At 41.4% G+C, this 14,163-nt stretch overlaps 1 protein-coding gene across 2 annotated transcripts; it reads right to left on the bottom strand.

Moving 5' to 3' along the window:
- Positions 1 to 2,407: 2,407 nt before the first annotated feature.
- IKZF5 (IKAROS family zinc finger 5) lies at positions 2,408 to 14,118 on the bottom strand. Of its 2 annotated transcripts, none has more exons than XM_086616639.1 (6): positions 14,091 to 14,118; positions 12,369 to 12,434; positions 11,422 to 11,516; positions 10,980 to 11,143; positions 10,012 to 10,194; positions 2,408 to 5,495 (listed from the first exon to the last, which is right to left on the bottom strand). In XM_086616639.1, exons 4-6 carry the CDS (start codon positions 11,110 to 11,112, stop codon positions 4,552 to 4,554), a joined length of 1,260 nt encoding a protein of 419 aa, XP_086472765.1. In that variant the 5' UTR covers positions 11,113 to 11,143; positions 11,422 to 11,516; positions 12,369 to 12,434; positions 14,091 to 14,118; the 3' UTR covers positions 2,408 to 4,551. The 2 variants fall into 2 exon arrangements, with proteins under 2 accessions (XP_086472765.1, XP_086472764.1); XM_086616638.1 differs by lacking the exon at positions 14,091 to 14,118 and adding an exon at positions 12,936 to 13,334.
- Positions 14,119 to 14,163: the final 45 nt, after the last annotated feature.

Raw genomic sequence — 14,163 nt, 5'->3', positions numbered from 1 at the left:
AAAGAATGTCCTGGCTCAGCACTAAAATTAAGCACTTTCAACTTAAGCAGGCTGTAACATAAAAACAAAAGGTAAGCTTACCTTCCATACCACATCTAGATCATAGCTGGTCATGAGCAGTTCACCAGTTCCAGCTGTCGAAGCATACATAATTAAGAAGAATTAAGACGAAGCTTAATTAGAAAGTGTTATTTTATTCGTATCTTACAAAAGCAAAGCTTCACAACATGAACTACACTAGATAGAGTCAAGTTATTTCAGAATTAACCTTGTCATCTGAAAACATTCACTACACAAAATTTATTTTACAGTAACTCTAACAGGTTTCATTTTTGCATACAAAATATGCTCTTTACACTGAAATACATATTATTAACAAAGCCGGGACTTCGAAGCACATACACAAAGATTGCTCAATGAAAAATGCTTCAGCAGGGAACAGATTTCCTGCAGCAGAACATCCATTTGCTGTAGATTTTCAAATAAGCTTAAAATTAACAGAAAACTTGCCAGTGAAGACTTCTAAATTACATTCCCTTCGTCAAAAAGAAAAACAAACAAAACAAAAACCAACCAGGACCAAATTCCTCCAAACATTCTGAAACAAAACAAACAGCAACAGATCATTTTGCTAGGAAACAATGTTGGAACACGTCCTCCAGCACTGAGTTTTATGTTAAAATGCCAATCAACATTTTACGTCAAAATCCTCTTCATCTAAACATTGTATCTGTGAAAAAAACCCACAACTTTTTCCCTATTAGCTGCTTCACAGTTGGTTTAAGTATTAACTGAGATAATCCACCAAGATCTTCAGTCGAATACTTGCACGTTCATTGGGATACTCAGTCTCAAAATATTAAGTCTGTATTGAGAATATTATGAATAGTGCAGGTCAAAAATGTCAACAAATCTATACAATAATCTATTACAATCAAAACAAAGACCCCCACAAAGTTCATGTTTCGCAACTACAGAAGTTAACAGAGTCAAGCTATGGAAAAATTTCAGCTCATTCCCAAACTTGCCTGTTAATACAAGTTAAAATGCTAATCACCACCTCGTAAGGATTTGGTTTTTAAAAAAAAACAAACAAATTAATGTTTTTTTTTTAAAAAAAGAACTAATTAGTGCAGTGTAGCACAGGGAGAACTCAATCTGAAAAGTCCGACTAACCGAGGACTCCATCCATGATTCCTGACTACCTCTCACTGACTCCGAGTAAGGCCTGCTTGTGCAGGGAATCGTCAGGATCATACTCCGTAACAACTTCCCAGTACTAATTCCTGGTCTTTAAATTATAGTAAGCAGTATGTATAAAATCATACAAAAAGACACCTTCCAAGCTGCTCAGTAGACAGAAGGAACCAGATTAGTAGCGGGACCGTTTGGCACAACCCGACACACAGTATTACGGTGAAAAGTGAAGAATCCCAATCCAGGGGGTGACCCTCTGGGTGGACGCATTACCTAGCAGGGATCTGCCCACGGATCTGGCTGCAGAATCAAGGGATGAACACCGAAGCCTGCTGCTGCCTAAGAATGTCACCTGCCAACAGGAGCTTGCACAAGGAACGACGGAACAACAGTTTTATCTCTGTCCAACAGTTTCTAGATGTTCAGGCTAATGTAATTTTCCTTGGGTACTTTGAAGCAGAAACAACGGTATGAAGTCAGCAGAATTCAAATACATTTGAGCAACAATTTGTAAGGTTTGGGAGTACTTTTTTTTTTTTTTTCATACTGAGTTCTATTATTAAGCACACACACTCCTCCGCAACAGAGGATCACCTCCTAAATGAGGGCCTTTTTCAGTAAGGTCCTGCAGGCTTCCTCTTGCTACCACCACCTCTACTAGTGACCTAACTTTTCTCCCACCTAAAATTCCCTTCAGGGACATCATGGTTCAGAAGCCATTTTTCTAAATCATTAGCCAACGCAAAAAGAAAAGCATAATGTTTACAGGCACTGCCAATGAAAGTCCTAATGGATCCGAAACCGCATCAACGGAATGGAAGGACAACATCTTAAACGTTTGTGCACACAGGAATTAATCTCCCTACTGGTACCAAGGGGAAGAAAGGTGGGAGCTGCAAACCAAGGAGAGTTTAGCTGTTGTAATCGGCATCATCCAGTATTAGAAGGTGCTCCTTGGAGCACCACCATTTCAGAAGTCTCCTTGGAGTTGCTAAAGCCTAGGAATGAAACATTACATCGTCTATCCAAGGGCAAGGAAAATGACCTCTATGCATCTCTAATTGTAATGGTCTTTAACAGTAACGTTTGTAGTATCGTATTTGAGCCAAATTCAGATTTTAGGACATGTCAATACAGGGTCAAAAGAGAGCTGCTCTCATTTCTACATTATTTTCTGACTGGAAGCGTCATGTTTTTATAAAAGCTGTACAGGAGCAGTAAATTCCTACTGGATTCTAGTTCAGTCAACTTTTAGTCCTTAAAATAAAAGAGACTGTATATTTTTGCACACAGAGTTGCTGTTTTCCTTATAAATTGTAAAAGTACAAAGCAACAAAGAGATATTTGGGAATTATGAAGAGCGTCACTATGAAAGGACAGAAATTATATTCTGATTTACAAATCCACCAAAACGGATTTTGAACCAGGCCTGAAACCAAAAGTGTTTTTACGAGCGATAGTGCATTATCATTCGTCTTCACTACACTGGAAATACTTCAATGGCATATTTCTGACCTCATTACTACAAGATTATGTGCAGCCAAGAATCCAGTTCCTTCAACTGGTCGCTTAAGCACGGAAAATTCAACAGTAGGTAAGTTGGGTAGAGAGAAACATAGTTAGTTCCCAAATTTCTAATTCATTAAAATCAAAATCACCTCTAAAGGTAAAATTCTCAGAAGGGTGGTTTTTCCTGTGTTGATCTTACACTGAAGTCATTGGAAGTTTTCCTATTGGCTTCAGGAAACTCTAGCTCCCATAACAATATAAATTTAAATAAGCCAAACATTCGCTATTCAGATTCCAACCTCTGGCTTGCAGAACATGGATCAAACCTTCCTGCTTTTAACAAAACGCATTCGCTGCCGTATTCTGCTGATAGTAAAAGAGGAATATATAAGGGAAGCTTTAATTTGTCTCAAGTAAAACAAACTAAGGCAAAAGTGCATGTCTAAATACGGGAGAAGTAACAGTTCTTCACTTTCTGGAAACACTACAAATTCCTGTGTAGCATATTAAAGAGTTTTTATTAATTTTGCCAGGATGTTTTATTGCAGTTTATATCAAGGTACCTGTCCGTTAGCCTAGGTGCTTCTAAGATGTACAGCAGAAAAAAAACCAAACATGTGCAACGGACTTTCTTTAGCCACCCTTTGCCACCCACGATCATTAATGCCAAGGACTTCAGACGCAGCCAGCAGCAAGCCTTTGCCTACTGCATGAACAGTTCACAAACCCCAGAAGCCCTTCCCCTTATTCCCAGTACACCAAAAGGACAAATCTGGGGGGAGAGGACGAGACAAACTGACTTCCAATCTATCCGAAGTTCACGATAAACCAGATTATACAACTTTCAAACATACAGGCAACCTATCAGCTGTGGCCTGGCCCGAGATAAAACTGAACGAGTGATTTTTAATTTGTAAACCTCTTGTCTGTTTCTATTAGAACTTCTATCAGCAAGACAGAAGTCCAATTGTGCAAATTTTAAATATCTGTACAAATTAATTTAAGGCAGTTAAAAATCTCACGGAATATATATTAGTTCTACAAGCTCTTTATTATGACTGTTTAAAAATTACCTCCTTTTAAAAAGAATGACGTGTAAAAATTTTGGTAAGCGTAAACTGAGGTGTCATGTTTAATTATTCCTTTGTACAACTACTGAATGACAAGCTTTTAACTCTTTCGCTATTCCTACCAGAGTCTCATTCACAAAAACCTGTTATATTCTAGTTTTGTGATGTTTTAAAAATAATAGTTAAATTAGTGTTTGAGCCCTAGCATGAAGAGTTTAGACTATACTAAGCAAAAACTTAATATTAACCTTCAACGGATTAAAGCAAGTTTTATATCGAATTGACTTTGTACGTGAAAGTTGCTTCTGTTTGTTTTTCTAGTTTAGGGTGGGTAAGTTTTTAAGGATAAATATGTCTCCAAAGTACCCATATGCATCACTGCATTAACCTTTCATATTTTATGGTTAATATATTTCGTTTTGCCTAGTAAATAGTCCAATAATTGCATCCTGTGTTTCAGGACACACGCTCTGCTTCTACATTTTTAGAACGTTGACTAATGTGCAAGCAACTTAAATTTAGCAACCAAAGCATGTAAATGAATTCCAATTCTTATAGCACTCTCAGCTCTTTTGAAAGGCTACATATAAAATAACAACCACATCCTATACAAAAATCTCCCTGGCAAGTTTTACAACGACATAGAAATAAGTTTGCCTCCTTTGTCGAACTGATTAACGTGAACATTCCTTACGGGAACGTGCAAGCTTTCCTTCAGCAAGTATGAAAAATATACTGTAATATGTTAAAAAACTAAACAAAGGCGTGTTCTCAGTCAATGTTGACTATGTTGGCCTCTTGCAAAATGGCAAGCAAAGTCATACTTATTTTTACACTTACACCCACATATGTTGCACTGAAAAGGATTTTCAAATCCATGACATCCCATGTGAATAGTATAAAGGATATTGTCCGCAAAGTACATGTCACAGTGTTGGCAGTGATGCAGAAGCTGAGGGTCCTGAACCGGAAGGGTTGGAGCTGGAGTACTTGGCTGACTGTTACTTATGCTGGGAGTACTGGTGTGGGCACTGCGATCACTGCTGGGACCTGCCACCGGACTATAGTTCCTTTGATTGTGTGCAGGACGAGGATCTGGGCTGGTTGGAGATGAACTTTGAGGAATATTTGCTGACGCAGCCGAAACTCCCGCGGGGGCAGCAGGCTGCTGTATCATGAAAGGCTTTTCCTCTTGACATGGAACAACGTCGGGAGAGGCTGGATTTTGGTTTTCAGGTGGCAAGCTCGATAACTGTCCAGCTAACGTAGAGAGCTGGTTTAAAGGATTATCTACCATAAGGTCTTGTGGATCTCTCGGCAACGCGCTGCTCTGGGTTGTTTTTGTCATACCCTCGTACGTTTCAGTCTGGATATTCGGGATTTCATGAGTGAAATCATTAAGATAGTCTGGTTTCTGAACCACCATGGAAGGCGGGCTCAAATTAATTAACGCTCTTCTGCTGTACCCCAAATTGCTGGTCTTCTTCTGCAAAACCCCCCACATCTTCTTGCTGCTGAGGGAAGACCTGGCACCCTTGATAGGCACCATTTTATGTTTGCGCCTGCGGTGGTGAGATAAGTTGCTCCTGTCACTGCAGCGGAAGGAACACAATTCACATTTGTACGGTTTTTCACCAGTATGCGATCGCATGTGAGCTTCCAGATGGCGTTCGTAAGCTGATGCAAAGGGACACAAATGGCATCTGTGTGGCTTCTCACCTGGAAAATTAGAATAGGTTATACTACAGCATCTCAGAGTGCCTGGAAAAGGCTTTTCAGGGAACAAAGCTAGCTGGGAGCTGCTAATCAAACAGTTGAGACTTGCAGTGACTCTGAAGCTGAAGTTTAGCTGGGTATTTGGTGGAAGAATGGAGCAGTTGGCTACAGGAATGTCTGTACCACCACAATGTAATCATTCTTAATGGTAACTATGGTTTAACGTTCAGGGAGGGTATCCTTTCGATATCTTACACACATTCCTACTTTTAAACATCCTGGAACTGTCATCTAAACAACCCATGTGCACACGCATCCACTCAAGAGCTGGATTTTGAAAAAGAACCCTGTAGCTAAGGAGTTATTAAAGAAAACAAAAGCCAGCTAATCCCTGGAGAAGCTGTGTGCTCTCTCAGTCAGGTATTCTCCCTTCTGACAGGTAGGACTTTGCTCTTCTATTAAATTATATTTAGATATTCACATTAACATTTTAAAAGTACTTAGAAAACTTTCAAACATAATTGCAGGCCAACACATTTGTAACATAGTGCTTTGAGACGTTCCTTTCATAGGCTGATCTTTTAGGAGCTTTTAGATCCAAGTCCACAATGTCAGAAGTGCCTGAAGGATTCGATGCATGTTCAGGTGTCGAAATGAAACATCAGCTTATCTTCCTATCTAGAACGCCGGCTCAATTTCTAAATCACTGTTGTGCAACTGATTCTCTGGCCACACAGCACAACAAACTTCAAAAAACCATGAGTGGGCTCCTTCCCTTCAGCCTTTATGGGGTTTTCTGAAGCATTTTCTACTCCTTTATATACAAGGCAACACATCTTTCAAAATCCATCTGGAGCAACTGTAAAAGCCAGAGCTCTGAGCGCAGCGAGGGCAGCTATTACACTGCAAGCACTGGACAGGCCCCATAAGATGGCACGCGGCTGACGCGGAAAGTCCTTCCCATGTTTAGCATCCCACACTTTGGAATCACAGCCTGGGGTATTGAATAGAAGATTTTTTTTTTCCCTACATCACTGGCTCCTCAAGAGGAAAGAGAGCAATTTTTGTGCTACCACTAAGTACCTTATTTACACCAACTGAAACCATGATTTCTGCATAAGCACATGTATGTATTCAGATATGAATATGCGTGTAAAGATCTTGATATTTGATACAAACAATGTTGTAAAAAGACAAACTCCCTGCATTCACAAAGAACTGACAACCTGAATGGTCTTATTTCATTCTAAACTGGTTACACAGAGATCAAGATTTGCATCCCATGTTGCACGCCCCTAATACAACTCAGCTGGCGAACTACTAATTGCACTGCTGTCAGACTCAGCATGAAGCTAGTTCTGCAGTAAACTGCACTTAATAATGGTTGTGTGATCATGCCTGGGTCATAATTACTTTGGCAGGCTTCTTGCTGCACTTGCATGTCATCCAGGATGCATCATCTGTTTACTTACATTGCTCTGAGGCTACTAGTCAGCTATCACTGCCCTAGTTTCATGCTGATTCAGTCACTCGGAGCCTTCACAGTTCATGCAATCCATTTCTTGGCCCTTTGCCACACTTTCCCACCATGCTTCTGAGCAAAACTACACTCAGGTCTCGGATCTCCTTGCCCTTAAGTGAAAAAAAAAAAAAAAACAAGAAAACCAAACCCAAAAAAAACCCTTCCTTGTTTTGGAGTCCCCTGTCTCTACAAAGGAACAAAGCAGGGCTTTCTGAAGAGCCATTAAAGTAACGGGAAAATGGTGTTGCCATCTGGACACTATGGAGTGCTGTGTTAAAATGAAGGATACGAAACGTATTGTAAAAAGGCAAAGGAGAAACTGTACAGAAAAAGGCCTCTGGCAGCCTGAGATCTTGTCTATGTTATAAATCTGAATAGACTGCTAAGGAAAAAGAACTGTTACCCTTGTACAGTTACCGGTATTTCATCAGGCATCAGACTTGTTTGGAGCAGTAACCTGGCTATAAAGCATTCACTGCGTGAAGGTGCATCCAAATCGCTGAAGCTCTTCCACGGCAGAGTGGGCTGACATCCCCTATGTCCCTCTCTCACTGCTAGCTAGCTTTCTGAATCGGGAATCATTCAGACAGCATGATTTTGCAGTAGTGATGTGTGTGCGCCCTCGATTTGGCTGCCTTTTCCTTGCACCTTTGTGAAAGTTTCTTCGATGAAATGAGTCATGTGTCCACCCTCCGGTAACGGGAATATCTGCAGCAGCACTGGGACAACAGTCATCCCACGTGTAAAGCTCCGTTCTCCTGGCGCAACACTAACAATATCCTATACTACAACCATAAGGAACGACTCAAAATATCATGCTTTGCTCTAAAACCAGAATTTGTGTAGCTCACGGAATGTTTGCTTCTGCATAACGACCACTGGGTCAGAGATTTTTGAGGACGTTTCTCAGCATCCCAATTTTTGTTTGGAATCTCTCGATTTTGTACATATCATGCTACAACCACGTTGAAATGCTCGTCATCTGCAGCAGGTATTGTCCTGCTAGCTCCAGCCACTTAGTGACCTCTACTCCCTAAAGCAGCAGCAGGGTAAGAAACCATTCTGAAAACACAAAAGAACTGTTAGCCTAAGATCTGAGAGTATACAAAAGGTAGGCAACTTCCCAGAGTACGAGAAGGAATGCTGACCCATTTTGATATTTAAAGGAGGAAGATTTGATTTTTTGCTCTCTATTAATATGAAATGTCATAAATTTTAGACTTAAGTAACAACACACTACTCCAGTCATTGTGTTTGAGGAACTCCATGCACACCAAAGCCATCAAAAACGATCTCAAGAATCAGCAAACACTCAATACCAGCATCTTCTAGTAGCAATTAGTTTCTCATCACAGCTCTAACAGTTCATCTGCTCATGTTGACAACCAGCCAGTAGTAACAGTGGACTTGGGGATGCAAGTTTTTAGATGGCAATAGCTATATGCTACTGAAAAGCCATGAAATTTTAAAGCTGATGTTACTTCTGCATCTTTAAGTACCATTTAAAAGTCATCCTAAATTACACAGTTCACAGATCTGCAGTATAGTTCCTCCCACCACATCAGCCTCATTTCACAAGCTCAGAAACAGCACTGCACAGAGTGAAGTCGTTAAAGGAAAAATCTCTCTCGTTGTCCACATACCATATGAGGCAAACGGTAGGTGAAGCTGTAACTGCTTTATGAAAAACTAGACAAAAAAAGTGCTCCAAAACACACCGCAGCTTTGCAGAGCTGCGGCAAGTCGTGGCATTAACGCCGCGTCAAATGCAGGTACACGACTCACGTTACTTTAGCCACTGTTGGAACTACACAAAATTTCCCCTGGGAATCTGAAAACAGCAACAGCTACACACAGAGGTAGCTCACGGCAGCACAACAGAACTAACAAGATCTTCAGTCTGAACCTCAGAACTCTCAGATTCCTAGTTGGTTGCACATTTTCCTTGTTGAAAGCAGTGTGAGAAGCACTGACTTCCTCTAAACACATCCTGGGAGTGACCATGTGGAAGCACCAGTGCACAGCACAGTGAGAATCCGACTAACAACTGCACCTAAAGAAAGACACAGTTACACCCAAGTTACAACAACACGTTTCCCTCAAAGCGAGCCCCAGAATGCCACCTACCCAAGACCACTGAAACCTTAACACTGAAAAGTTTTGGGACAGTCCATACCAAACTGGAAACATGTAAAAACTTCCATTTTTTTCAGAATACAATTTTTTTTTTCTTACTGCTCTAGTTAACAGCCATAAAGTCTTCTGTATTGGTGTAACGTACTCGGCAGCACCCAAGCCAGACTTCAAAAGGACCTTTTGCGTGTTTTCTCTCATTTGCCAAGAAGTCAGAGCTGACTCCACAAACAGTTTAGGATATTCTAACCTTTATTTAGAGTTTCGCTTTTCCGTTTTATAAACCCAACGGTGGCAAATGCTCTTAAGCAAGCCACAGCAAGTCTTTTTTCTTTTCATTACTGTCATTGATCCCTTACTTGATGCTATGCCCTCACATTTGAGCATCCTACCAATAGGAAAACTTTATTCTTACGTTTTGTACTTCCACATCAAAAACGCTGTACAAAACAGGAATGTTTTCATAGTTAAACAACAGAGGAATAAAAGCCCCTACATATCTCCACGTGGCAGCATGTACGTTTTTCACTTTTCTGATTAGCATGGAAAAACTAGAAGTTACATTTCAGGCCCTTCAATTTACACTGACGCTTTCATTCCAAACTTTACTCCCATATATAGTTACTTCAAATTCAGTAGTCTGTGGTAATAAAAGTAGGTAGGAATTTGCATTTAAATACCTTGGCACACCTTTGTACCATGGCACATCTTTAAAAAATAGTTTATTAAAAATAAAAGTTCTAATTTTTGAGTAACTCTAAGAACGATCACACTGCTTGAAGACAGTAACTCTTCACACACAAATCACAACACTGACTTAACACCACGATGCCTCAGAGCAAAGTACTGCAAAACATCTCCTACCTGTGTGAATTCTGATATGCTCTACGAGCCGTGCTGTCCCTTTGCTGGCGTAGTTGCAGTATCGACACTTTAACTTTCCATCAAATGTCCGTTCAAACTCATCCACTAACACTGCTGCGTTTTCATCCAGCGAAACTTCAACGGAAGGATGATCCAGACCATTCTGATGACCTTCTGTCCCAGCTGTGAACAATGCAGCAGATTTCAGCCAAGAATCAGTGGGATACTATCTACCATACTGTAAGAACAGGCCAAATATCTTTTGCTTCTGCATGCTCTTGGTCTTTCAATAGACACAACTGTGTCCAGTTTTGGGCCCCTCACTTCAAGAAGGACGTTGAGGTGCTGGAGCGAGTTCAGAGAAGAGCAAAAAAACTAGTGAAGATTTAGAGAACTTGTCCTATGAGGAGCAGCTGAGGGAGCTGACACTGGTTAGTCTGGAGAAGAGGAGGCTCAGGGGGGACCTCATCGCTCTCTACCATTACCTGAAAGGAAGTTGTAGGGAGATGGGGGTCGGTCTCTTCTCCCATGTTATGAATGACAGGACAAGAGGGAATGGCCTCAAGCTGCGCCAGGGGAAATTTAGGTCAGATATCAGGAAAAATTTCTTTACAGATGGGGTTGGGAAGTATTGGAACAGGCTGCCCAGGGAGGTGGTGGAGTCCCCATCCCTGGAGGTGTTTAAAAACCGTGTGGATTTGGTGTTGAGGAACATGGTTTAGGGACTCTGACAGCGCAGGGTGAACGGTTGGACTCGTTGATCTTGAGGGTCTCTTCCAACCAGACGATTCTATGATTCTATGAACAAACCCTGATTAAAACCAAGGTACGTACACATCTTTTGTGATGTGAAAACAACTATCAGAAATGCTTTCATACAATTGTAGTAGTCTGCATAACTATCTGGAATGTAAACAGAGCAGTTATTCTCAAAAAAAACCAACTTGATAGCACTGAAATTAGCTTACCTCCCTGAAGAGTCTCCGCTTCCTTGTCTCCGCTAACTGATCCAGAAATCATATTTACATGGTGGGTCTGCTGTGTAAGATATTCCTGAAAATCTTTTACAAAGTCCAAAGGTTCTGGCTTCTTTTCACCCATATTAACTCTTTACATTTACAACCTCTTGCGTCTAGAAGGAAAAATATTTTCAAACCGCAAACGTCACTGAATTTGAATGCATTCATAAAAACAAGTTTTTGGGGTTTTTTAAGTGAAGGATTACTTTTATCATACAGCATGACTCAATGCACAAATCCACAGCCATAAGAATATTATTTTTAGAAGATCACCAAACACATATTACTGTGGAAAACCATTTTCAGCAACAGTAACGTAAGGACAATATCAAATTGGACAAAATGACATCATAATCAAAATCAGCTTGCCTTTTTTTTTAATGGATCGTACCTGAATTTTAATTCCCTGCTAAGTGGCAAACATGCTCCAAAATGTACTCCCAACAGGCCAGATAGAAAGCACTGAGCACAGCTTCTCCACTTTCCCTGGAAGGATAAAAAGGAAATGTAAGTCCATTGTTCTTCCCCATAAGTTTTAAGAAGGAAACTTGAAAAAAAAAAAAGTTTTGAAAGATGAGTTCTAACACTCTACTGCTATAAGTTTTACTAAAATAATTACAATTTCAGCAAAAACTTTTCAAAGACTGCATCCACTCCATCATGTATCTCACTGAAAGCCACCTCCATCTCACTGAGCATTTGAATAGTTTCCCTGGTGAACATGTGGCTTCAAAAAATCCCAGAGTTGGGTAAGTCAGTTATGGCAACCGTAATGTTGGGAAAACAACCAAACGTCGCTGATTAGCAAAGACGGAAAGAAGCCTTATAGAAAGCAGTATTTCACAGTTCTTCCAAAATTTTAGTTTTCTATCCTGCATAAAAGTCTTAATCCATTTAATTATTCACTGGAAGACATTGGTCGAGGTCTTTTCTAGGACTGCAAATGACAAGCCTCTAGAGTCTCAATTTGCAACGAATTTGTGAAGACAAAACTTAGGATTCGGTTGGAAAGAGGGCAATAAGTCAGTCATATTATTAATCCTGCAGATTATAATCAGGAATAATTTATAATGCTACGTTTTCAATAAGAATATCTTTTCATTTTCCAACAGCCACTAAACAAAACATCAGGTGACTTACAAAAACTCAAGACCTGAGTTCAAGACCACATTTAAACACATTCTCCCGTATTTTCAAAGTTATTTACACGTGTTAGTTCACTTTTGGCATCCAGACAAATATGTTCTTTCACATCAGACCCGCACGTGCTCACCTATTACCGTTATAACCCCCATTAAATTACTTTTGAACACATCTTTCCATATCAGTTTTCCCTACCCTCTTTCAGGTGTCACCAGCCTTGTGTTGGCTTAAGTTAATTTGTGTTCCATTTGTTGGTGTCTCCTGCAATAAAACAAAGATATGAGGATATCAATTAAAGACATGGAAGAGAAATACAAGACAAGGTAATGTACAGTACTGACTGGGGCAACTTTCACTAAATTATAATAATAAGAAACAACAATTTAAAGTTAAACCATTCTAAATGTTGAATGGTTCAACATGAAACAACGCTAAAGGGCCATATTTTCACAGAAGAATCTGTGTACCCCTTTGTGTAAGGCACAAAAAATTATTTGATCGATTACTTTTATAATGTAAAAATTAATGTTACTTAAGACAATTTAATTTTTAAAGACAATTACACCAAATTTTTAAAATCTGAGCGAGGAAAAGACATTATTTTGGGGATCAACTGCATAAAACTTCCTTTCTCTACCTCACCAATTTGAGAATACTCATCTCTTTTTTTTTTTTTCACGTCAATGTAGGTAAACTGCCCCACTGGCACACCGCTTTAATCCTCTACATTTGTACACACAAAATAACTTTTTGTGGTTTTACCTGGTATTTTTCACAGCTATACAACCAGCAGTTCCCTTTTTCAGGGAAGGAGGATATGGATCAGATGCTTACCGTGTCTCTACTGCAAACCAGTAAATGCAATTTTAATTATCAGAACCTGAGCAGACCAGCTCTTGTTTCCCACATCCAGCAGGCTGCTCACACCAGATGCTCCTCGAGTTCTACTTACACAGGACATTTTCTGCACAGACCACTACTCCAGCTTTACACACTGACAGCTCGAACATCAGTTATTTATTTTCTACGCAGGCACAACTGTTGGATTTAACATTAATTACACTGCCGGTGTGTATTAAGTTTACTGTCTAAAAAGCACCAAGGGATCTGCAAGGCTGAAACACGTCATAAATATTTTCCCTAAGGAATTCTGCTAAAGAAAACAACTCGGACACAGTAAAATCAGTAGTTTAACTCACACGGTAAGTGCTCAACACTGCAGTAATTACAAGAGAATAAAATAACGTGACTAAGAGCACATGTATGCGTCCCATTTTCGTTTAAGAAATTAAGGAAAAAAAAAAACGGGAGGGGAAGAGGGCAGGGATCTCTCTGTCTCAGTCCCATCTTTTCCAACGCAAATGAGTTAAAATAACAAAGGAGAAAGGATCCCAAACCCCATCCGAGCCCTTCCTACTCCTCCTCACGGAGTTCCGCACGAGGGAAGAGGGATGGCAGCGCCGGGCCGAGCCCCGCGGGCCGACCCCCGCCACGGAAAGCTGCCGGGCGCTCCGCCGCTCTCTTCCCACGCCAGCCGGGGCACCAACATCCCCGCGTTTCCTCCGCGCTCCCTCCGCCGCCTTCACGCGTGGCCGGGAAGCGACGCGGCCCCCGGAGCCCTGCACGGGAACCCGGGAATGCCCCGGCCTCAACGCCCAGGAGGAGCCGAGGGGCTGCGCGGGCTGGCCCGCTCCCGGACGGCGCGGCTCGGCTCCCCCCGCCTGCTTTCCCCCCTTTTTTTTCGCGTGGGATGCCGAGAGCCGCCTCCCCAGCGCGGCGCTTCCGCCGCCCTCACACCCAACGGAGGCCCCAGCAGAGACCCCGCGGCCGCCGGGCGGGCGTGCCACGGCTACGGCTGCTGCCGCCATCACCGAGCCCGCTCCCGGCGGGGAGCACTGAGGAAAGGACACCACTCACCGCCGCCGCCCCGCGCCGCGGCCGCTGCTCGCCACCGCTGCCGCCGCCGCCATATTTGTTGTGCCTCGGCCCG

The sequence above is a fragment of the Tauraco erythrolophus genome, chromosome 9 (assembly GCF_009769465.1).
Source record: "Tauraco erythrolophus isolate bTauEry1 chromosome 9, bTauEry1.pri, whole genome shotgun sequence".
Taxonomy (NCBI): Eukaryota; Metazoa; Chordata; class Aves; order Musophagiformes; family Musophagidae; genus Tauraco; species Tauraco erythrolophus.
This window is presented reverse-complemented; position numbering and strand designations above follow the sequence as displayed.

Excerpts from the sequence above, each read along its gene's own strand:
- IKZF5 (XM_086616639.1), bottom strand. The coding sequence starts at position 11,112 with ATGGGTGAAAAGAAGCCAGAACCTTTGGACTTTGTAAAAGATTTTCAG. Across the intron at positions 10,195-10,979 it reads AGCGGAGACTCTTCAGGGAG|CTGGGACAGAAGGTCATCAG; the intron begins GTAAGCTAATTT and ends CATTGTTCACAG. Across the intron at positions 5,496-10,011 it reads GCATATCAGAATTCACACAG|GTGAGAAGCCACACAGATGC; the intron begins GTAGGAGATGTT and ends CTAATTTTCCAG.